Source organism: Dendropsophus ebraccatus (assembly GCF_027789765.1).
Source record: "Dendropsophus ebraccatus isolate aDenEbr1 chromosome 6 unlocalized genomic scaffold, aDenEbr1.pat SUPER_6_unloc_1, whole genome shotgun sequence".
Classification (NCBI taxonomy): domain Eukaryota; kingdom Metazoa; phylum Chordata; class Amphibia; order Anura; family Hylidae; genus Dendropsophus; species Dendropsophus ebraccatus.
In genome coordinates, this window is record NW_027208415.1 from 667,125 (window position 1) to 691,412 (window position 24,288).

At 44.1% G+C, this 24,288-nt stretch overlaps 1 protein-coding gene across 1 annotated transcript in view; it reads right to left on the reverse strand.

Annotated features, from left to right (window-relative positions):
* Nucleotides 1-24,288, reverse strand: part of NUP43 (nucleoporin 43) — a 208,158-nt gene that overhangs the window by 40,135 nt on the left and 143,735 nt on the right. Inside the window, exons 3-5 of the mRNA XM_069955648.1 lie at nucleotides 19,289-19,366; nucleotides 17,978-18,149; nucleotides 17,707-17,842 (exon numbers count right to left, since the gene is read on the reverse strand). Coding sequence (XP_069811749.1) covers nucleotides 17,707-17,842; nucleotides 17,978-18,149; nucleotides 19,289-19,366 — 386 coding nt within the window. The remainder of the gene's footprint in view (nucleotides 1-17,706; nucleotides 17,843-17,977; nucleotides 18,150-19,288; nucleotides 19,367-24,288) is intronic.

Below are 24,288 nucleotides of genomic sequence, written 5' to 3' on the forward strand. Positions count from 1 at the left end.
TCCCCCCACCCACGCTAGACCCGGAAGTGTGGTGCATTATACTCACCGCATGTCGTGTCGTCCACGGTCTCCGATCGTCAGCAGTGACGTCTTCTTCGGGAGCTTGGCGGATCTTCCCGAGTGCCGGCCACCCTCTGCAGCGTCATCCGAAGCTCAGCCGCGATTGGCTGAGCATAACTGTGCTCAGCCAATCGCGGCTGAGCGGCTGATGACGCGGCCACGTCATCAGCCGCTCAGCCGCGATTGGCTGAGCACAGTTATGCTCAGCCAATCGCGGCTGAGCTTCGGATGACGCTGCAGAGGGCGGCCGGCACTCGGGAAGATCCGCCAAGCTCCCGAAGAAGACGTCACTGCTGACGACCGGAGACCGTGGTCGGCACGCGACAGGTAATGTATAGCGCACCACACTTCCGGGTACACGGGTGGGGGTGGTGGGACACGGGGAAGGGGGCCATTCACAGACATAACATACATTACAAAGTTGTATAACTTTGTAATGTGTGTTATTCTGTGAATAATTTTTTTTCGCCGGACAACCCCTTTAATAGGGACCTCTCTGGTGTTGTCTTGCCCATTCTTTTGGAGGTTTTTAATGAATCCTTTAAGGGAGGGAGGCTACTGCAATCAATGAGGGAAGCCCATATAGTATTAATTAAAAAGAAGGGAAAGGACCCTGCTGAGATTTCGTCTTATCGCCCCATTTCTCTCCTTAATATGGATGTCAAGCTGCTGGCTAAAATTTTGGCTCGGAGACTTAACACCGTTATTACCAAAATTATTGGGGATGAACAGGGAGGCTTTATGCCGAACAAAACGGTTCACGATAACATCCTAAAGGTATTTGCTGCCATGCAGCTGGACTGCTCCGCCCCCCCGCTCCATCCTGTCACTTGACGCGACTAAAGCGTTTGACAGGGTGGAGTGGGGATTTCTGTGGTCAGTATTGGAAAAAATGGGTATCAGCGGTTCTTTTTTAGAATGGGTTAAGATGCTGTATTCTTGCCCAATGGCTAGGCTGATTATTAATGGGTCTCTCTCCCGGTCCTTTGAGCTATCTAGGGGAACTCGTCAAGGGTGCCCTCTCTCCACCCTATTATTCGCAATTTATATGGAGCCTCTGGCGGAATGGGTAAGGCGACACGCGGAATTCCGGGGCTTTGGCCTTTGTGGGGAGTCGAATAAAATCCTGCTATATGCAGATGACGTGCTGTTGTTTATGAGGGAGCCAGTGAAGGTTCTACCAGGGTTGGTCTCCGCATTAGAGAAATATGGTCGCTTTTTGGGTTTGGAGATAAACTGGGGGAAGTCTTGTCTGTTTCCTCTAGATGAAGAAATAACGGTCTCTTTAGGGAAAGTTAGGATTCTGAAAAAATCCGATTCACTAGAGTATCTAGGGGTGCTGATCACTTGTGACCCGGGGAAATTTGGCTTAGCCAATTTGTCTCCTTTAGAGCGAAATTTAGAGAAGCGTACTAAAATTTGGACGAAGCTCCCGCTAGCTATGGTGGATAGAGCTGCAATTATAAAACTAGTAGTGCTACCTCAACTCTTGTTCTTCTTCGGAGCTGCTCCAATCTGGATAAGCAATGCCTGGATCCGTCGGATCGAGGTGAAGCTTGGAAGTCTCATATGGGGCAGAAAGAGGGTCAGGCTGAAATACTCGGCCTTTGCCGCTCCAAGTAGTAGGGGTGGCTTCGGCTTGCCGAATCTTCGACTTTATTTTGTTGCCGCACACTTGTCACGTATTCTTAAAGGGGTTAATTATGAAGTGTTTGCACATTTACTGTCTCTGAGTAAACACGATAATTGGTTTGAGTTGTTAGAATCAGGGAATTTGTTGGAAGGGATATTTAAAAGAGTAGCGCTCTGTTCCCTTATCAACAGAGTCTGGGTATATATTAAAGAAGTATGTGGGATAGTGGGAAGCACTCATTTCACTCCACTTTGGAATAATTCTTTTTTGCAGCAGTTTTTTAATATTCCTAATAGTTCATTTTGGATAGGGAAAGGTATCACTCGGTTGGCTCAGATATGTGAAAATGGATCCCTTATTAAATTTGAGGTACTTAAGGAGACATATGGTTTGGACACTAATCACTTTTTTTTTTTATAAACAATTAGAATTTGCAAAAATTCACTCTGGTGAGGTACACAGTTTTGAAATTAATAATTCAGTTTTGTTTAATAGACTCGTTGCTGATCCGGCAGGCAAGAAGTCCCTCTCATTCATATATAAGTCCCTGGTTATGGTGGCTCCCTGTAAAACTACGGACAGATGCTGGTCCAGATGGAGTGGCTTCCTGGGAGACATAGGAGAGGAGGGGCGTGAGCGGATCTTGGGAAATATAAGCAGGGTCTCTCTTAGCGAAGCTCAAATTCATTCAGTTTAAATTGCTACATGGTGTTTACTATTCCCCTAAACAGTGGGGAAAAATGGATATTTCGAGAAACTCCTGTTGCCCGAAGTGTAAACTGGAAGACGTTGATGTTTTGCATTTACTTTGGTCATGTGAAAGCGTAGGGAAGTATTGGAGGGAAGTTTGCAATACTCTTGATAGTAAGCTCAAATACAATGTTCCCAGGGATCCGCTCACTCTAATCCTGGGGGACTCTAGTAGAATTATGAAACATGAGAAGCTTATTATACGGATATTGTTTTATGCAAGACTGGTCATTCTCAGAAATTGGATATCGGCAACTCCCCCCTCAGTACAAGAATGGATAAATACAGTTAACAAAATAATGTCTTATGAGCGAATCTGGTACTCAAAAAAGAAAAATGGTGTTCATAAGCACCAGTGTTTTGGGGGAAAATGGGACTAGGAGCGATAGGTGGTTCCCTTTTTTTTTTTTTTTTTTTTGTGGTTTTCTCTCTGTCCAGGGGGGGGGGGGGGGGGGTTGGGGGTTAATAAAAGGGCTATGTTTGTGAGTTATATGATATACCGTATTTTTAGGTATTGTTGTTTTGAAGAATTGTTGTTTGTATATATGACATACCGTAGAAAATTTTATAAAGTAATAAAAATTATAAAAAAAAAAATAATAATATAATAATATATATATATATATTTAAAAAAAAATATATAAAAAAAATATATATATCTATAATAGGTAGATTGAGACAAACATTAGTTAGGGCAATAAAAATACATACCTGTATTTCTGTACATTCATCTATATGAAAAAAAAAAAATTAGATGTTTTAGATGTTTCTTTCACAGGTGTTCTATCATTTCGTTCAAACCTTCCGGTATAAGTGTCTGCAATTTGTAAATCCAGAAAGATTCTAGTTTATTCAACCGTGCTATTCTATCTATAGACTAGGGATGGTCCGAACCTGCCGAGGTTCGGGTTCGTATGAACCCGAACGCTCGGCAGCAGATTCCCGCTGTCTGCCTGCTCCGTGGAGCGGGCGGATCCAGCGGGTGTAACGCCTGGAAAACTGGGATACAGCCTATGGCTATGGCTGTATCCCACTTTTCCAGGCGGTCCTCCCGCTGGATCTGCCCGCTCCATGGAGCGGGCAGACAGCGGGAATCATTACCGAGGGTTCGGGTTCGTATGAACCCGAACCGAACCATCCCTACTATAGACCCTTCTGGAATCTGTTCAATTGGGTATACTCGGATCTTATTAAAAAAAATGTCATGTTCTGTCAGCAGGTGCCTAGACACACTGGGGGAGATTTATCAAACATGGTGTAAAGTAAAACTGGCTCAGTTGCCCCTAGCAACGAATCAGATTCCACCTTTCATTTTTCAAACATTCTGTGAGGAATGAAAAGTTGAACCTGATTGGTTGCTAGGGGCAACTGAGCCAGTTTCACTTTACACCATGTTTGATAAATCTCCCCCACTATGTTTAATAAACCCTTTTTTGACATTACAGCGATGGTTATTTAATCTTTTGTGGAGGGGCTGTGTTGTTCTACCCACATACTGTAGCCCGCACTCACTCTAGAGTAGGTATATTACAAAGTCTGAAGAACAATCTAAATGACATTTAATAGAAAATTTATATCATCTGTGACTGGTGAAGAATTTTCTATTAAACATCATTTAAATTGTTCTTCAGACTTTGTAATATACCTACTCTACTCTGAGTGTGGGCTACAGTATGTGGGTAGAACACCACAGCCCATCCACAAAAGATTAAATAACCATCGCTGTAATGTCAAAAAAGGGTTTATTAAACATAGTGTGTCTAGGCACCTGCTGACAGAACATGAAATTTTTTTTAAAGGGGTTGTCCGGCGATAAAAAATTATTCACAGAATAACACACATTACAAAGTTATACAACTTTGTAATGTATGTTATGTCTGTGAATGGCCCCCTTCCCGTGTCCCACCACCCCCACCCGTGTACCCGGAAGTGTGGTGCGCTATACATTACCTGTCACGTGCCGACTACGGTCTCCGATCCTCTGCAGTGACGTCTTCTTCGGGAGGCCGGCGGATCTTCCCGAGTGCCTGCCGGCCGCCCTCTGCAGCGTCATCCGAAGCTCAGCCGCGATTGGCTGAGCATAACTGTGCTCAGCCAATCGCGGCTGAGCGGCTGATGACGCGGCCACGTCATCAGCTGCTCAGCCGCGATTGGCTGAGCACAGTTATGCTCAGCCAATCGCGGCTGAGCTTCGGTTGACGCTGCAGAGGGCGGCCGGCACTCGGGAAGATCCGCCGGCCTCCCGAAGAAGACGTCACTGCTGAGGATCGGAGACCGTGGACGACACGAGATGCGGTGAGTATAATGCACCACACTTCCGGGTCTAGCGTGGGTGGGGGGAAACTTGGGGAAGGGGGCCATTCACAGACATAACATACATTACAAAGTTGTATAACTTTGTAATGTGTGTTATTCTGTGAATAATTTTTTATCGCCGGACAACCCCTTTAATAAGATCCGAGTATACCTGATTAAACAGATTCCAGAAGGCTCCATAGATAGAGTAGCCTGGTTGAATAAATGAGAATCTTTCTGGATTTACAAATTGCAGACACTTATACCGGAAGGTCTGAACAAAATGATATAACACCTGTGAAAGAAAGTAAAACATCTATTTCTTTGTAATTTTTAATATATATTGTATTTTTTTTATATATAGATGTATGAATGTACATTGCTCTAACTAATGTTTGTCCCAATTTACTTATAGCTATATATACCTTTTTTTAAAATCGATTTTTAATATATACTGTGTATATATATATATATATATATATTTTATAATATAAATATATATTTGTCCTGTATATGTGCCCCCATCTGATAGATAAGAGTAATTATAAGAGTATTATTATGGTCATATTTTATGCATGTACATACATTTGTTTTTTATATTAAGTTGTTTGTGAATATTCACTTGCGCACTTTGCTGAGACTTAGTCACTCTGACGAGTGATCCGTGCCCAGGAAATTGGTATGTACGTCCTTATAGATATTGCTGACGTACAGTATGCTGGGTTGAACTAACTGACTCTGTGAATAGACGTAACTTAGCAATTACGCTTTTTACGTAGTGGGTCTCGCGCGATTCAGTCATATGGTGGCTATGGAGCATGTGATGTGACCAGCACTGGAGTACAGACGGTGCAACACACAAAGATATGGACTCCAAACATTAATTTATGAACATCCTCTGCAAGGTACCAATGTAGTTTTATTTTACTTCACTCTGGCCTAAGGGACAATGAGACTTATTAGGGAACAGTTACTAATCATTTTTGACGGAATTTGACCTCACCCACCGGGAAGTGGTTGAGATCTATTAGAGTTATTATCCGTATATAAGAGTGCCTGTTGTGTATTTCTACATGGCTGAGGAAGGCTCTGCTTTATTATAATAATACATTTCTAATAAATTTCTACCATAATATACCGCCTTTAGTTATATACTAGGCGGCATCTGCTACCACTGTGTATGCAACCTGCGCCGGACTCATTTAAGAGTTATCCAGTCCCAGACGGCTACTGCCGGGAAATCTCTACAATTATTCAGAACAATTTACAACCAGATGAGTATGAATTACTAATTCTGACAGTACCACAATTCTTAGATTAATTCTTTTGGACCTATTTTCAAGGTTATCTGTCTTTTCCCTCAGCTCTTTATTGGATTTTATGAGAGCCTTCATTTTGTGATGGGTATCTGCTAGCTCCTCTTCCACCATTTCCATTCTATGGTCTAGGGAGGCTGCTCAGTATGTGACAACACTTCAGCTTGAATCTTAGCTAGGGCATTAGCAATAGTCGATTAATTAATTATCGAGCAATAGTCGAGCAATTAATTATGAATTATGTCTAGGGCGAGCACTTTTGCCACTTCTATGGAAGCGGTCCCCTACTCCCCTGGCCTGGTAATATACTTCTCCATCCTCAACAGCTGGAGGAGAGGCAGTAAGAGTGGATGTCTGGCTGATCTGTGTAGTGCAGGGAGCAGCGGTAGGCGATGGGGTCATGGAGCGCCTGCTACATGTGGCTGCTAACGCATACGTGAAAACCCTTCGGCCACTATTCATCTTTACTGTCTAATTTTGAATACTTTCCTCTAATATCTGTGGGGTCAAAATGCTCACCCTACCCCAAGATGAATTCTTTGAGGGGTGTACTTCCCAAAATAGGATGGCTTTGGGAGGAGGAGGGGGGGTCTATTTTGTTGACACTACAAGGACACTGCAAACTTCAGAAAAATAGGATTAGTCCTACCGGTAAGCCGGTTTCACCTAAGCCTTGACGACAGCACCACAGGAGTCATGATGTTTCCTAGGGATAGGAAAAAGCACAGCACAAGAAGAAGTCTAAGCCCCCCCTCTTCCACTAGTGCGATTGTTTATAACAATCTTAAGCACAACGTGAGTAGGTCCTAATTGTTTTGTAGCTGGAGCCTGTAGTGTTTTGTAAACGTGTGTTGATTTGTCCGTGTTGCCTCTTTCCACCCATGATGTTGAAACCGATCTTGTGGAGTGGGCTTTTAAATAGAGAGGAGAAGGGCGTCCCTGTATACTGTAGGCTTCCGATATCGCTCTTTTTATCCATCTAGCAAGAGCGCTTTTAGAGACCTTATTGTCCTTTTTACTTTGACATTGAATGAACAAGTTTTGATCAATTCTCCAAGAATTGCAATTGTCTAAGTACTGTTGTACTGCTCTTTTGACATCTAGAGAATAAAATTTCTCTTCTGTAGTATTTTTGGGATTTCACAAAAGGATGGTAATATAATGTTCTGCGAACGGTGAAAGTCCGAAACGACTTTAGGAAGAAAATTAGGATCTGTCTTTCGTAATTCTGTCAGATTGGATTATACAGTAGGGATGAGAGATTGTGAGGGCTTGCAATTCACTGATCCTTCTGGCTGAAGAAATCGCGACAAAAAAAGCAGTCTTCCAAGAAATATTTTTAATAGAAGCCTCTTTCAAGGGTTCGAATGGTGGTAAAGTTAAACCTTCTAAGGCAATATTTAAGTATCATGGTGGATGTAAGTTCCTTATTGTAGGATTAATTCTAGATGCAGCTCTCATGCATATTTTGATCCATCTATGGTTAGCAAGGTTATAATCATATACTGCTGAAAGTGTTGACACTTGAACTTTAAGACTTGTCGGTTTAAGGCCCTTTTTTTTAGACCAGTCTGAAGAAAATCCAAAATTTGTGGAATATTTGGATGAGCGGAAAATATGGGAAGAGTGGAACACCAGGATGAAAATACTTTCCATACTTTTAAATAAATGTTAGCAGTCACAGGTTTTCTACTCTGCATAAGTGTAGAAATCATGTCTTCCGAGATCCCGTTGCTTCTAAGCAGGGACTGCTCAGGATCCATGCAGATAGATTAAGTTGTGCAGGATTGGGATGAAGTATCGGTCCCTAGTAAAGTAAATCCTTGAGAACAGGTAGATGGAACAGAGGATCTATTGCTAGATTTTGGAGAAGTCCAAACCAGCTCCTCTTCACCCAAAAGTGCACCACCAGGATCACCTTTGTCTGTCCGGTTAGTATCTTCTGAAGTGTTTTTGGAAATAATGGAATAGGAGTAAACCCGTATGCCAGATGAAAGTTCCATGGTTGGGTTAACAAATCCACTGCCAAAAGGATGTTCCCTGGGATCTAGGGAGAAAAAAAAATTGTCCACCTTGTGATTTTTCCTGGTGGTAAAAGTCAGGATTATGACTTACCGATAATACGATTTTCATGAGTTCATCATGACAGCACACCTGGAGATTGGACCCCTGGTCCTAATGGGAACAGGAAACACAGAGAGAGGTTAAAAAGCAGCCCCTCCCAACAGCCCCTCAGTGTTTACCAATTACGAAGAACATAGCAACACTACATACAGGGGGGGGTAATAACGGGTGCTGTCATGATGGACTCATGAAAACCGTATTATTGGTAAATCCTGATTCTGACTTTTCACTTCGTCCAATCATGACAGCACACCTGGAGACATTCCAGATAAAACTCGCTAAGGAGGGACCACTGCTTGCAGCACCTTTCGCCCGAAGGATAGATCTTGGGGAGGATGCTACATCAAGCTTGTAGTGCCGGAAGAAAGTATGCGGAGTAGCCCAGGTGGTCGCCTTACAGATCTGCTCAAGGGAAGCCGCCGACTTTTCCGCCCAGGAGACAGACATGGCTCTTGTACAGTGGGCTTTTTATCATTCCAGGATGTCTGTTCCTGAAGCTTTATAGCTTTCGCCTCTGGAAAGTTTTACCCACCTGGCGATGGAAGCTCTGGAGGCTTTTTTTGCCTTTGTTGGGACCCTGGAACTGGAGCAGTAGATTTTGGTCTCTTCTCCAGTCTTTTGTCATTTTCAAGTAGGCAAATACTGCCCTTCACACATCAAGTTTATGGAAGAGCGCCTCCTTCTCATTACCTGGATTGTTACAAAATGTAGGAAGTACAATATCTTGTGACCTGTGGAAATTAGTCACTACTTTTGGTAGGAAAGTTGGATTTAGCTTAAGAATTATTCTATCTTCAAGCACTGTTAGATATGGTTCTCAGATAGATAGAGCCTGAAGTTTACAAACCCTTATCGCGGTGGTAATGGCTATGAGAAAGGTTGTTTTTAGTGTAAGGAATTTTAATGACAGTTTGATTAGAGGTTCAAATGGAGGCTTCATAAGAGCTGATAGCACAAGGTTGATATCCCAAGGACGGGAGAGATTCGAGATTTTTGGTTTTATTCTAGCTACTGCTTTAAAGAATCTCTTCACCCACCTATGCTCAGCTATAGGGGAATCAAAGAAGCATCCTAAGGCTGCCGTCTGAACCTTTAGGGTACTAAGGGCTAATCGCTTATCAAGTCCTTCTTGGAGAAAGTCCTATATCTGTGAGATATTCGGATTGAGTGGAACTGAAGGAGAATCTTTATACCATCCTTTTCCAATATTTTAGGTAGATGGACGCGGTGACGTCTTTTTTTACTTTTTAGCATAGTAGAGATGACTTTCGGGGACAGACCTTTCTTCAGTAAGTATGACCTCTCAGAAGCCAGGCAGCAAGATGCAGGTCGCCTATATCCGGAAGATTTAGAGGTCCCTGGGACAGCAGACTCTTCTTTCAAAGAAGTAGGATTGGCCTATCCACACAAAGGTATTTTAGGAAGGAGAACCATTCTCTTTTGGGCCAAAGTGGAGCTATGAATATGACGAGCCCAAATTTTTTGAAGAGCTCTCGATATTAGAGGAATCGGAGGAAACACGTATAGTAGGCCTTAATGCCACCGTTGCTGAAGGGCATCCACTGCATCTGTGTTGTCTGCTGGACTCAGGGAGAAGAACGAGGCTACTTTTTTGTTTTTCTTGTTGGCAAAAAGGTCTGTTTGAGGTGTTCCCCATTTTCCCTCTAGATACTGGAATACCTCTTGGTCCAGACTCCATTGCCCCGGATGGATGGTTTGCTGGCTTAGGTAGTCCGCTACCACGTTGTCCATGCCCTTTAGATGAATCGCTGAGATGGATTCTAGATGTCTCTCCACCCAGTGAAACAGTTTTCTGGCTAGACACTGCAGTAGGTTGTAACGAACAAAGAAAAAAGCCTGAAGAAAAAAATGCTCACCACATCCAAAAACAGTACACAAAATATGCTTTATTAGATATTAACAGATAGAAAAAAAACACAGAAAAGAAAAAGCTGTATACAGCAATTAAAACCAACTACAATGAGGGAGACCAAGATAAGTCAGACCTTCTAAGCATGATTTTTTTCATGTGGAGGACCTCAGTTGGAGGGCTGACTTATCTTGGTCTCCTTCCTTGTAGTTGGTTTTAATTGCTGTATACAGCTTTTTCTTTTCTGTGTGTTTTTATCTGTTAATATCTAATAAAGCATATTTTGTGTACTGTTTTTGGATGTGCTGAGCATTTTTTTCTTCAGGCTTTTTTCTTTGTTCATTACGGTCATTTTTCACTGAAGTAGCTCACACTCCTTTTTCTTATATTATTATTCACTCAGTGTGCGCTCATACTGTATTTGTTGTGGACTGCAGTAGGTTGTGTTGCGTTCCTCCCTGATGATTGATGAAAGCCACTGTGGTCGCGTTGCCTGAGTAGACTCTTACATGCCTGTGCGCCCGGAAGCGCCCGGAATTGGAAATGGTGGATTGCATTGAGTGAACCTTAGATATTTCTAGTGCAGTTCGTAGATAGGGAAGTGAAAGTACGCATCTTTTAGGTCGATGGTTGCCAGCCAAGCATCCTTCGGTATTAGGGGTTTGGCCATCTTTAGAGTCTCCATAATGAACCTTTTTTACACTATTGTGCGGTTCAGAGGTTTCACGTTTATAATGGTATATTATGGGCCGTTTGGCTTCTGTACCAGGAAGAGTGTTGAATAATGTCCTAACCCCCGATGTTCTGGGGGAACCTGAACTATGGCCTCCAGCTAAAGGAGCTCCAGGATGCCTGACCATAACCGGGAATTGAGTAGTACTGATCTGAGATTTGTGATGCAAAATTTTGGGGGAGGGGAACTGGAAAATTCTATTTTGTAACCCCTTTCTATGATGTTCAGAATAAAGGGGTTGTTCGTAGTAGCTGTCCATGGATGGAGAAAACAGGACAGCCTCCCTCCCACTGGAATGGAGTCACTGTTTTTTGTCTGAGGAATTGAGAGAGAGTAAGAACTCTCTCCCTTTTCCGACTTTTGGGTAGCTCCATCTAACAGACTTGCCTTTTCCTTTCTATTCCTTTTGTCTGAGTGAAAGGACGAAAAGTATTTTTACCTGAGGCCTTTTTCTCTGCCGGGAAATCTTTCTTCTTTTCCGCGGCATGTTCAAGGATGGTATCTAGGACAGAACCAAAAACCAGATTACCTTTACAGGGAATGGAGCACAGCTTGGTCTTGGAAAGCGTATCACCTTGCCAGTTTTTTAACCACAAGGCTCTCCTCACAGAGTTGGAGATTGCTGCGGCTTTAGCTGGAAAACGAATAGACTCAGCAGAAACATCCACAAGAAATGCGGTTGCAAGTTTCAACATGGGAAGGGGGAGGGAACCCGGAGGAGCCGACCCCGGCCGCCTAGCTAAAAGATAACTTGACCGGACACCAGCCACCAGATCAGGAGAGGTAATAACCCTCTGTGCACTGTTCTGAATGGGAACAGGAAAACACTGAGGGGCTGCTTTTTAACCTCTCTGTGTTTCCTGTTCCCATTAGGAACAGGGGTCCAATCTCCAGGTGTGCTGTCATAACTGGACAAAGTGAAAAGGTCGATCTGTGGTTGTCCCCAATTCCTCATTATCTGTTGGAATATAGCTTCGTTTAGGGACCATTTTCCGGGATCGAACATATTCCTGCTTAGGTAGACTGCTTGTTGATTCAGAGTACCTTTTAGATGGGTAGCTGAAACTGACAACACATTCTCTTCTGTCCATCTGAAGATTTGGTCTGAAAGATACTGAAGAATATTTTTCTTTTGGCTTACTTGATGTTTTAAGTATGCCACTGTGGTTACATTGTCTGATAAGACATGTACGTGAGTTCTTTAAAATATGCTCTACCTGAAGAAAGGACATCCGGATCGCTTTCAATTACAGATAGATCTTAAGGTCATCTGTTGATCCCATAGAACAAACAGGTTGTCTATTTTGGCTCCCCAGCCAGTTTAGCTGGCATCATTGACAATCTTTGGTTGAGGATTCAAGGAGACTCCCTTCTCCGAAATTTCTATTTCTGTCCACCATAGGAGAGATCTCTTGACTGATGGGAGAAGGGAAATTTGTTTGTTCAGTCCTGATTCCCGTTTGCTCCAGGTGGAAAGGATTTGACCCTGGAGGACTTTGGAACAAAACTGACTCCATGGTACCGCAGGTATACATGAGGTCATTGATCAGAGGATCGACATGGCCTCCCAAATCTTGCATTATCTTTTGGTCGAAAATGTCCTCTGTATGGAGGTTGTTCGTTTTCTCTTGGGGAAGAAAGGACTTTTGCAGTTGTGAATCCAGGAGGATGCCTAAAAACACCTTCTGATGAGATGGAGTGAAGTCCGATTTCTGGGTGTTTATTATCCACCCCAAAGACCTCAGAAGATCTTGGGTTAATAGCAAGTCCTGAGCTATCATTTGAGGAGAGTCCGCAAACAAAAGCAAATTGTCCAGATATGCTATTATATTTATGCTCTTCTAATGAAGGAAGGACATTACCTCTCCCATCACACTTGAGAATATTCTGGGAGCTGAATTGCTGGCTTGAAAAGTTGATAGGAATATGGTAGTAGGCATCTTGTAGGTCTATAGAGACCATCAAGGTGCCTGCTGCTATCAGAGGAGTAGTTGATCTTATAGACTCCATCTTGAACTTTTTGAACATTACATATTACATATCTGTTCAGGGGTTTTAAATTGATTACCAGACGATAAAGATCCATTTGGTTTTGGTACTAGAAACAGGTTTGAGTAGTGACCTTTCTTCTGTTCTGCCACAGGAACTGATGGCACTACTCTTTGTTGGATTAATTTTTTTCACGCTGTTTACTAACTCTAGTTGTAGATTTTCTGAGGGTTGTCAAGAAATGATATCTTTCTGGAGGATGATGAGAGAATTCTATTTTGTATCCTCTCTCTATGATCTTTAAGATCCATAGGTTCTGGGTTATGGACTTCAGGAATTTCCACAATCTCCCTCCTACAACACCGGCGTCATTGCTTATCTTTGGAGGTTTTGGGGTTGAAAAAAATAATCTTACCCTTGCCTTCTTTTGCATAACTCCAGCGGCCTGTCTTTCCTTGGCCCCTGAAGTTTTCCTGGTATCTCGGTCTACAATACTGTTCCTTCTTTTTTGGTTGTTTCCCTTCTGGCAACGCTTTCTTCTTATCGGATGATTTTTCGCTAATTTTATCTAACGCTGAACCAAAGACTTATTTTACCTCAAAGGGAATGCCACATCATTTTGCTTTGGAGACATTGTCTCCTGTCCAATTTTTGAGCCATAGAGCTCTGCGAGCAGAATTGGTAAGTGCACCATCTCTAGCTGTAATACGGATTGCTTCAGCCGAAGAATCCGCCAAAGATGCAGTGGCATCTTTTAAGAGAGGGAGAGAACCTAGGATCTGTTCTCTTGAAGTCTTCTGCTTCAGGTGGTCTTCAAGCTGACCCAGCCCTACATGCATGGCTCTAGCAACGCAAGTACTAGCAATGTTGTTTATAAGGGATACAATAGCAGTTTCCCATGATTTGCTCAAAAGACTTTCTGCTTTCCTATCCATGGGCTTTTAGCTGAGATGAGTCCTCGAATGGCAAAATGTTTTTTTTTTACTCACTTTAGCCACCTGGGCATCAATCATTGGGACTGATGCCCAATTCACCATATCTTCCTCCTTAAAAGGCAACTGCCTTTTAATTTCTCCAGGGAACTGGAGTCTACGCTGAGGATTTTCCTATTCATCAGTTATGAGAGATTGGAGTGTACTATGCACAGGAAAAACAACCTTTTTCTTTGATTTTAGCCCTGCAAAAAATTCATCTTTTACAGATAATTGTTCTTGTGTTTCTTCCATGACTAAGGCCTGTCTTACAGCTTTAAGGAAGGGAATAGTACGCTCAGATTGAAAAAAACAAAAACAAACAACAACGTCTATTTTCTTCCTGCATATCAGGATCCTCACCTTTCTCCTCCTCAGATATAACCATAGAATAGGACACCTGTCCGGATTCATATTCTGATTCAGAAGAATATGTTCTGCGTCTTTTATTTTTGGAGATCACAGATTCTTCTGATATACTAGCCACAGATATCCGAGGAGCTGAGGTAGGGTTATAAACAATTGGAAATGCCGTATGGGTCAGAGAGAACACTGGTGCATTTAGAGAAGGTGTGGTAATATTAGATTCAGAAGTATTAACCACAGAAGTTGCAACTGAAGTAACTGTAGTAGTAGTAGTAGATATAGTGGATGTGACCTTGGTAGGCACAGACGCTGCAGATGTGACAGATGTATAAGGAGTAGCAGAATCAGTAGATCGAGCAGAAGCAATTTAATCTTTCATCATTTTACGAAATTCTGTCAAGAAAGGGGATCTTATCCACTTTTATAATATCAGAAATACATCTTCATTTTTGATGAGGACAGTTTGGCATTGCATGAAACACATTTCCTGGATACAGGCTTTTAGTTTTTTCCTTAGCAGCCTCCTTAGTATCCTATGAAAGACTGAAAGACTGAGACGACCCGCTGTGGAGCAAACCACTCCTTATGCGTACTGCATGGCGTCTTCATAGGGAGAACCCGGAAGCAGAATCTCCCGGCGTGACGTGGGGCGCCGACCTCCGACGCGTCACGGCGACTGCGAACCACATGCACCTGTGACGAAACCCCGAAGTAGGCCGCAGCCTGCCAGAAGCGGCTCCTCTCCACTGTCCGATGCAGGTGGACTTCCAGTCAGTTTTACGGCATGGGAGGTAGCGAAGGCCCCCTGAGGAAACAGACGGTACCCCACCACCACCGGGACCCGTAGGGCCCCACCGGAATGATGTGGAAGGAAGGAGGCAGACCCCGATCGATTCCCGGTAGGTGGAATATCTTCTTTTCCTCGGCACTCACCTTCACGCGCCCACCTCTTGTGCCTTCCCTGTAGGGACAGCTAAAAGCACTGGTGTAAGGGGGAAGGGGAGGGGCTTTCAACCTTTTGTGCTGTGCTTTTTCCTGTCCCTAGGGAACATCATGACTCCTGTAGTGCTGTCGTGAAGGTGAGGAGAGAAAATCTGCTTCCCTTCTAAGCCCTGCTGTGTCCCTATGTGGGCATAAACCACCGTATATGGGGTACAGTTGTACTCAGGAGAACTCCTGTAGTGCCGTCGTGAAGGTGAGGAGAGAAAATCTGCTTCCCTTCTAAGCCCTGCTGTGTCCCTATACGGTGGTTTATGCCCACATATGGGGTACAGTTGTACTCGGGAGAACCTAAGTTATAGATTTTGGGGTGCTTTTTTTTCTCAAGTTCCTTGTGAAAATGACAAATAGTGGAACCTCGGTTCTCGAACTTAATTGGTTCCGGAAGGCAGTTTGAGAACCGAGCAGTGTCTTCCCTTAGGAAATAATGTAAATATGTTTAATTGGTTCCAGCCCCCACCAATAATTACCTACAGTACTCATTTATTACATTGAAAAGTGCCCAGTTTTATCCATACAGTACAGTGCTGAGTGGTACTATACTGTACAGTGCATTATATACAAGGAATGTTCAACAAAACCAGCAATTATAGTACAGTAATCACTAACTCCTCACTCACCATTTATTGTATAGAGTCCCCCCAATCCAAGCACTGTAAAGGGTGGGAGATGGTGGTGCACTGACTGTACTACTACTGTACTGTATATGCACTCCAGCAGTCTTATACAGTGCTGTAATGTATGTGAAGTCTCTCCATTGCTAAACTCACCAGGTACATCCCACCATCCACGTTCTCAAAAACGTTCAGATACCAAGTACTTCAAGACTGGGGGCCCGAAAAGTGTTTGAGAACAGAGCAGAATTTGAGAACCAAAGCAAACTTTCCTTGAAAATACAGTTTGAGTTCCAAGCAGTTTGAGAACCGAGCAGTTTGAGAACCGAGGTATTGTATCACTGTACTTTAATCTAAAGAGTTATTGAAAATTTTCTATCTTCCATTTTTTTTACATCCTAATGATAAATACTTTCCTCACGCACCTGTACAGTCAAAATGCTAATTATACATGTAGATTAATTCTTCATGGTGTGTAGTTTCCAAAATGGGGTCACTTATGGTGCTTTCCAGCATACAAGCCTCCTAAATCCACTTAAAAAAAAAAAGAACTGGTCAGTTTTGGAAATTTGCATAACTGTGCTCAGCCAATCGCGGCTGAGCACAGTCGTGACACGGCGGCAGGGGGACGGCGGCAGGGATTCGGCCGTGCGTCCGAAGATGACGTTTGGCACAAAATGGCGGATGGCCCTCGACACGGATCAGGTAATGTATAATGCACCACACAATTCCGGGTACACGGGCGGGGGTGGTGGGACACGGAAAGGGGGCGATTCACAGACATAATATACATTACAAAGTTGTATAACTTTGTAATGTGTGTTATTCTGTGAATAATTTTTTAGCGCCGAACTACCCCTTTAAGGTTAAATAATGTTAAAGGGGTCGGTCACTTAAAAGACCACCCTACCCCTGGATATGGCCCATACTTACCCCACCTTATCGGTCCCACCAACGAGATACGGCCGCCCGCTCATCTGCGCATTCAATATGCAAATGAGAGGAAAGGAGTCAGACGTCCATAGGAAATGATTGCTCCAGTAATTTCCTATGGGCGTTGGACTCATCTCCCCTCGTTTGCATATTGGGCAGATAAGCAGATGGGACAAGCATCGGGAGTGGGATTGGTAAGATGGGGTAATATTGGGGGCTGTGCAGGGGTGACAGGTTCCCTTTAAACGACTTACTGTACAGCCATAACCGACAATGTAAACAAGCTACAGATTCAGGCCCCCTTCACAAGTTCGGAAAAACCACCTGGATTTCCGGACCCATAGAGTTGCATTAGATATTTCCGGAAAGGAATCCTATTTTTGTCCGGCACCCCACAGACGTCTATGGGAGCGTCGGAATCACGGGCACTTTCCTGAGGTACATCAGGAAAGTGCCCGGGATTCCGGATTGGTATAGAGCCAGCCCTGCTGAGGCACCCGGACCTCAGTACAGGACTGCCCGTCGCCCCCGAACCTCAGAAAAGGCAGAGCAGGATTCAGGACAGGTGAGATTACCCCATAGGACTACTACTTCCACAATGCTTTGCTGACAGTCCATGATGGGCAGGGGGCGCAGTGGCAGGGACCACGAGGGGGGCGCAGTGGCAGGGACCACGAGGGGGGCGCAGTGGCAGGGTCCACGAGGGGGACGCAGTGGCAGGGTCCACGAGGGGGACGCAGTGGCAGGGTCCATGAGGAGGACGCAGTGGCAGGGTCCATGAGGAGGACGCAGTGGCAGGGTCCACGAGGGGCGATGTGGGTACTTGTGATGTATGTTGGCATACTAGACCATATTGAAATCACTTTTTTTTTTCTCATCTGGAAATCCAGAAGGTTTTTCCTGATTGTTTCCTGAAGGTAAAAATGGATTACTGTCAGGAAATCCTGATACTTTCCTGATGACATTTGAGGCCTCCTTATCAGGATTTCCTGACAGTAAAAACTGACACGGACGTGAATAGGGCCTTATTGTAGAAAAAAACTACAGACTTACGTAGAAAATATAGTTGTAGGGTCATTTCCTTGTTGCCTCAAGTCCCACATCTTTAACTGTCCAATGGAATTCACTGTCAAGATTTCTGTAGTACGGAGGAAAATTACAGCATGGATAGTACTACTATCTGCATCATCTGGGTGAGAAAGAAAAATATATATATTTACAAATAAAAACTTAGTAGTATCGTGTGTGATAAATTAACCCCTTTCTCACTGCCCTATGTAGATTGGAGCAGGCTCAACAGTTGATCCCGTTTGAGTGAACATACCAATTGTCCTCACTATTTCATTGCTATCAGCTCTGAAAAGATTTATACGACCATCTTCACCAACAGAGACTATTTCAGGATTGTTGCAAATAATACCAGTGCAGGAAGCCCCTGTGTCATCAGAACCAACATGGCGATGAGCATATTCCCATTTCTGCTTTTCTGATAAAGTCTGTTGAAAATAGAAACAAAATTAAAAGGCATAGTTAAGCAAAAAAAAATTCTTTCAACTGCTGCCCAAAAGTGCCAGAGACTTGTAATTTACTGCTATTAAAAAATCTCCAGACTCCCAGTACTTATCAGCTGCTGTATTTCCTGCAGGAGTGTATTCTTTCCAGTCTGGAGCGCAGAATAGGCTTTCTCCTGCTATAGGGATTAGCTACTGCTCTAGACAGTTCCTAACATGGAGAGAAGTGGCAGCATTGTGTCAGACTGAAAAAAATACACCACTTTCTGTGGTAAACTACAAATCTCTGGCACCAGTTTTTTTCAGAACTATTCCTATAATTTAGTATACACAGTTAACCAAAAGTATTCAGTGAAATAAGATTTAAATGTGTGTGTGTGTGTGTGTGAGTGAAAAAGGAGCTTGTTAGGCGGTGCTTGCTAGTGTTGTTACAGCCTGGCACATTCTGCTCAAAAACTAATGTGTTCCACCATTAGGGTGCGTTCACATTACAGAATTTTCTCGGATAACTTCCTGGGGATTCCGCAGCTCGCCCCTGCTTGGCTCTCTGGCCATCCCATGGACTTTATGCTATGCCTGGGCAGATTGCGCTGTTCGCCCAAAGAATTGACATTAACACAGATTGTGGAAACCGCCTATAGGATGGAGTCTTTGGGGGGTGGCGAAGAGCCAAGCGGGAGCACGCTCGGACGAGCAGCAGAATCCATGGGAAGTTATCTGCGAGAATTCCAAAATGTAACCACTCCTTTTGGCCGGGTTCACACTACGTATAACACCAGCCGTTCTGTGACCCGGCCGGGTCACAGAACAGCCTGTGTTACTAAGGAACATCCCAGACGGTACTGCAGTACCAAAAGGATGATATTCATTTCTGCTTAATTTGGATACAGGAACACCCATGTGTGCTCGCATCCCAATTCACCGCCGCACGGTCCATTGTATGAACTGACATGTCTTTGCGGCCACTATTCAATGAAAAGCGGCCGCAGAAACCTGACAAGTCTGTTTTTAACGTGCGGCTGGATGAGATCCCGGCCGGAGCGTATACGCTCTTGGCGGGATTCCATTCATTTACATACAACGTATGTTTTGTATAAATCACGGCCGTTGTTGCAAATTGCTACCTGATTGTTTTGATGGTGACGAAAGATAGTCACTTTTCCTGTTGAAGATGCAGTGACAATTCTCTCTTGATCTAAAAACTGAAAGAAAATTTTATTTTACAGGTTATTAGTTTTATAAAATCTCAATTCAAACATCTGGTTTCCCTCAGTTTGTGATAATTTAAAGAGAACCTAGCATGTAAAATGCAGTCTGATCTACTAGCATGATGTTATAGGGAGCCAAGAAGGAGCTAAGCAGATTAATATATATTTTTCTGTGAAATGTTCCAGGATAACTTGTCATTTAACCCCTTCAAGCCAGAGTCCATTGATGCACGGATGTCCGGGTCAAATTAATGCAACGTTCCTCCCCGCTTATTGCTTTTATTTTTCCACCTACAGTGTTGGTTGGGGTGTCATTTTTTTGCGCCATGATCTCTAGTTTTTAGTAATGTCATATTCGTGTAAAAGAAAAATTTTGATCGCTTTCTATTAATTTTTTTTCTGATATATAATTTTTAAAATATTAGCAATTCTGGTCCCCCCCCCCCCATTTATGCCATTCACTGTGCGGGAACAATAATGTTATATTTTAATAGATCAGATATAATGGGCAAGGGGGTATTCTAAACTTTTATTGAGGTGGTTATATAAGGTTTTTTTTTTTATACTTTTAAAAAACTTTTTTTAATTACCCTACCTAAAACATGCAATCATTAGATTGCATATACTGATCTATGCTATGCCATAGCATAGATCAGTGTTATCAGCGATCTATGCATAGAGCCTGCCTGAGAGCTTACCCCTGCCCGTCAGTACAAGCAATAGAGACCAGTCAGTCAGTGACAGGAGCTTGTCCTGTCACTGACTACCTTAAACGCCGCGATCACTGTGCATTGCGGCATTTAAGGGGTAAATGACAGGCAGCTGTGGGATCACAGGCAGCTGTGGGGTTGTCGATCGGAGCGGGGGGGGGATGGAGATGGGGGGCGACCGGAGCGGCAGCAGGGGGGGGGTTGGGGGTGGCGATCGTAGCGGCGGAGGGGGGGCGGACTATCGCGCGACGACACACGTAACGATCAGTGAATTTTTTGCGAACGACGAATGACGATTTGATGACATGTTGAAAGATCAAAAAGAATGATTTCTCGTTTGTCGTTTGATTGTTCACTGCGTTTACACGTATGATCATCGTTCGATATCGATCATTATTGCGCAAATTCGCACGATAATCGTTACGTGCAAACGCAGCATTAGGGTGCCTTCACACCTACCGGATCCGCAGCGGGTCTCACTTCTGCGGATTCGTAGCGAGAACCGCTGCGGATCCGGTACCATTCACCCCTACGATAGCACATACTCGCAGCGGAATTGACATTCCGCTGTGAATATGTGCTTTAACCCCCCGCTGTCCGCAGCCCCGCCGCCGCATCTCCCATCCCCGGCCGACCGCAACCCCCCATCCCCGGCCGCATCCTGCAGCCCGCCGCCGAGAGCATACAGTACCTGCTCGGCGGCGCGGCTGCAGTGAGGCTCCCGGCTCTGGTCCCACTCAGCTGATCTGAGCGGGACCGGAGCTGACAGCCTTACTGCAGCCGCGCCGCCAAGCAGGTACTGTATGCTCTCGGCGGCGGGCTGCTGGATGTGGCCGGGGATGGGAGGATGGGGGGGATGCGGCCGGGGATGGGGGGGAAGCGGGCTGCTAAATGCGGCCGGGGATGGGAGGATAGGGGGGGAATGCGGCCGACGATGGGGGCTGCCGGATGCGGCTGGGGATGGGGGCTGTTGGATGCGGCTGGGATGGGCTGATGCGGCGGGGCTGCGGACAGCGGGGGGTTAAAGCACATTCACAGCGGGATGTCAATCCCGCTGCGAGTATGTGCTATCATAGGGGTGAATTGATACTGGATCCGCAGCTGATCTCGCTGCGAATCCGCAGAAATGAGATCTGCTGCGGATCCGGTAGGTGTGAAGGCACCCTTAAAATTGCTCTATTACCATGCTTATAACACTTTTATCCTTTGGTCTATGGGGCCAAGTAAGGTATAATTTTTTGCGCCATGATGTGTACTTTCTATCAGTATCTTGCGTATGTGCAACTTTTTGACCATTTTTAGCACAATTTTTCATGATTTGATGCGACCAAAAATTTGCAATTTTGCACTTTTTTACGCTTACACAGTTTACCGTGCAAGATCAGGAATAATATAATTTAATAGTTCGGGTGATTACGTTTGCGGCGATACCAAATATGTTTATTTATATTTACAAAATGGGAAAAGGGGGGTAATTCAAACTTTTATTAGGGAGGGGATTTTATATTAAAATAGTTTTATTTTATTTTTACTAACAGTAATTAGAAGCCCCCCTGGGGGACTTCTATATACACAGCACTGATCTCCCATTGAGATCAATGCTGTGTATATAATAGAGCAGTGCTTCTCAATTCCAGGCCTCACCAACAGGTCATGTTTTGAGGATTTCCTTAGTATTTCACAGGTGATCTAATTATACTCAGTCCATCAGGCATTATCACAGGTGTCCTTTGTATGGGAAATCCTCAAAACATGACCTGGTGGTGAGGCCTGAGGACTGGAATTGAGAAGCACTGTAATAGAGCACCGATCCATCAGATCCGTGCTCTATTATAATGGTCTGCAGCAGACCATATCTATGGAATGCCCATTCGGGATCAGCGTCATTCCGCCGCTGAGCCCCGGTTAGCTCAGTACAATGGATCTCCCCCCAGCGGGAGACGACAACGACCGTCATATATAATACACTTATCAGTAGCTATATGGTTGTAGAAAGTGTCCCCCACCCCCTCCACACACTACCACCACTGATGTGCTTATCAGCATCACACATATGTGCGCTGCTAATCAGAAACTCCTCCTTTTTGTCGAACGGTGTTTTTTTCTATATCCTACAGCCACGGTCTGCTGATAAGTACCACACATAAGTGCAGCAATTATCAGCAACACCTTTTTTGGTGTAGGTTTTTTTTTTTCTACACTTTGTGTTTTTTTACATGTTTTTTTTTAACATTATTACACTACACAAAATAAAGTTTTACACTACATCACTACACATTTACATACCCCACGTCCTCATCAGTCTGTGGGCGGGTGCCAGTTGGGGAATGCACGAAGGGTTATCCTTCGCCATTCCGCAGTATGCATGTACCCTTAGAGTGTATGAAGGAGGGGACACCCGAATCAAGCCCCCAGATGCCCCCCCATCCTCGGAGTTAGTGGTAAGATCGTTTGGGAACTGCTCTTCCCACTGATGGATAAAGGTTACCACCCATACGGGGATAACTTTTTGTACCAGCACTCCCTCTTCCGGTCCCTCGCTGCCCGAGCTACTAAAGCTTGCGGCACAATCCGAAAATATCAGAAGTAATAGAGCCCTAATATTTAGCAGCCATGGAGCGGACCCAGCGCTTCTGGATATGAAGGACCTCGTATCGTACCAGGACAACATTTTCCAGGTGAAGTCCCCCACACTGGAAAAAAAAAAAGAGACCCCAGAAGAAGCGCAGAATGTGGTGTAATAGGGGGATCAGGATGGACACCATTTACCAGTGTGACACTTGTCCTGATCACCCCGGCCTCTGCATACTGGATCGCGTTCCACACATCATTGTGTTGAGTTCTACATTGTCTAAATTCTGTCCCTTATTCCTAATTCAGGGGTCACATTGATCCAGGAATTATTCTGATTGCCATTATGGAGTCGGGAAGGATTTCTTTCCCTGTGATGAGGCTACGGTCGTCTGCCTCACCTGGGTTTTTTTTTTTGCTTTCCTCTTGATCAACACAGGTTGAATTTGATGGACACCTGTCCTTTTCAACCTTATACACTAATAATTGGCCTAAAACCTCCAAATAAATTAAAATTGTCCCTTTTCCCCAACTAAAAATACATTGCTACCATTCCCATTAGAGGCTTGCCATGTTGCAATTACAAAGCCTCTGTGCAGCCAGGACAGTAGAAACCCACCACAAGTGACCCCATTCTGGAAACTACACCCCATAAGGAATCTAACAAGGGTGCAGGGGGCATATGGCCCCCCCATATTCCTTGAGGGATGTAATTTCCAGAATGGGGTCACTTGTGGGGGTTTTCCCACTGTCCTTGCAGCACAGGAGCTTTGTAAATGCGACATGGCCTCCATCCTCCATTCCAGCCTCTAAATGGCGCTCTGTCCCTTTGGTGGCTTGCCATGTGCCCATATGGCACATTATGTCCACGTGGGGTATTTTCATACTCAGGGGAAATTACCATACACATTTTGCGTTCATTTCCTTTTTTTAAACCCTTGTGGAAATGAGAAAAAAATCAAGGCTAGACCAACATTTAGTGTAAAAAGTTTTTAATTTTTTTCATTTTAACAAGGGGTTAAAAGATTTCGAAAAAAAAAAAAAACACAAAATGTGTAGAGCAATTTCCCCTAAGTACGGAAATACCCCACAAGTGGACATAAAGCGCCAAGCAGGTGCAGGAGCGCCATTTGGCTTTTGGAGGGTGGATTTGGCTGGAATAGATGTCGAGCGCCATGTTGCATTTAAAAGGCCCCTGTGTTGCCAAGACAGTTGAAATCCCCCACAAGTGACCCCATTATGGAAACTACACCGCTCAAAGAATGTAACAACGGGTGTAGTGAGCATATGGATCCCACTGGTGACTGGCACAAATGTGGACCAATGTGGTGTGAAAATGAATTATTAATTTTTTTACACTATAATGTTGGTCTAGGCTTGATTTTTTCATTTTCACAAGGGGTTAAAAATATAAAAACAAACAGAATATGTGTAGAGCAATTTCCCCTGAGTCCGTAAATACCCCACATGTGGACATAAAGCGCCATGTGGGTGCAGGGCAAGCCTCCGAAGCGAAGGAGCGCCATTTGGATTTGGAGGCTGGATTTGGCTAGAATGGATGATGAACGCCATGTCGCATTTACAGAGCCCTCATGCTGTCATAACACTGGAAACCCCCCCACAAGTGACCCCATT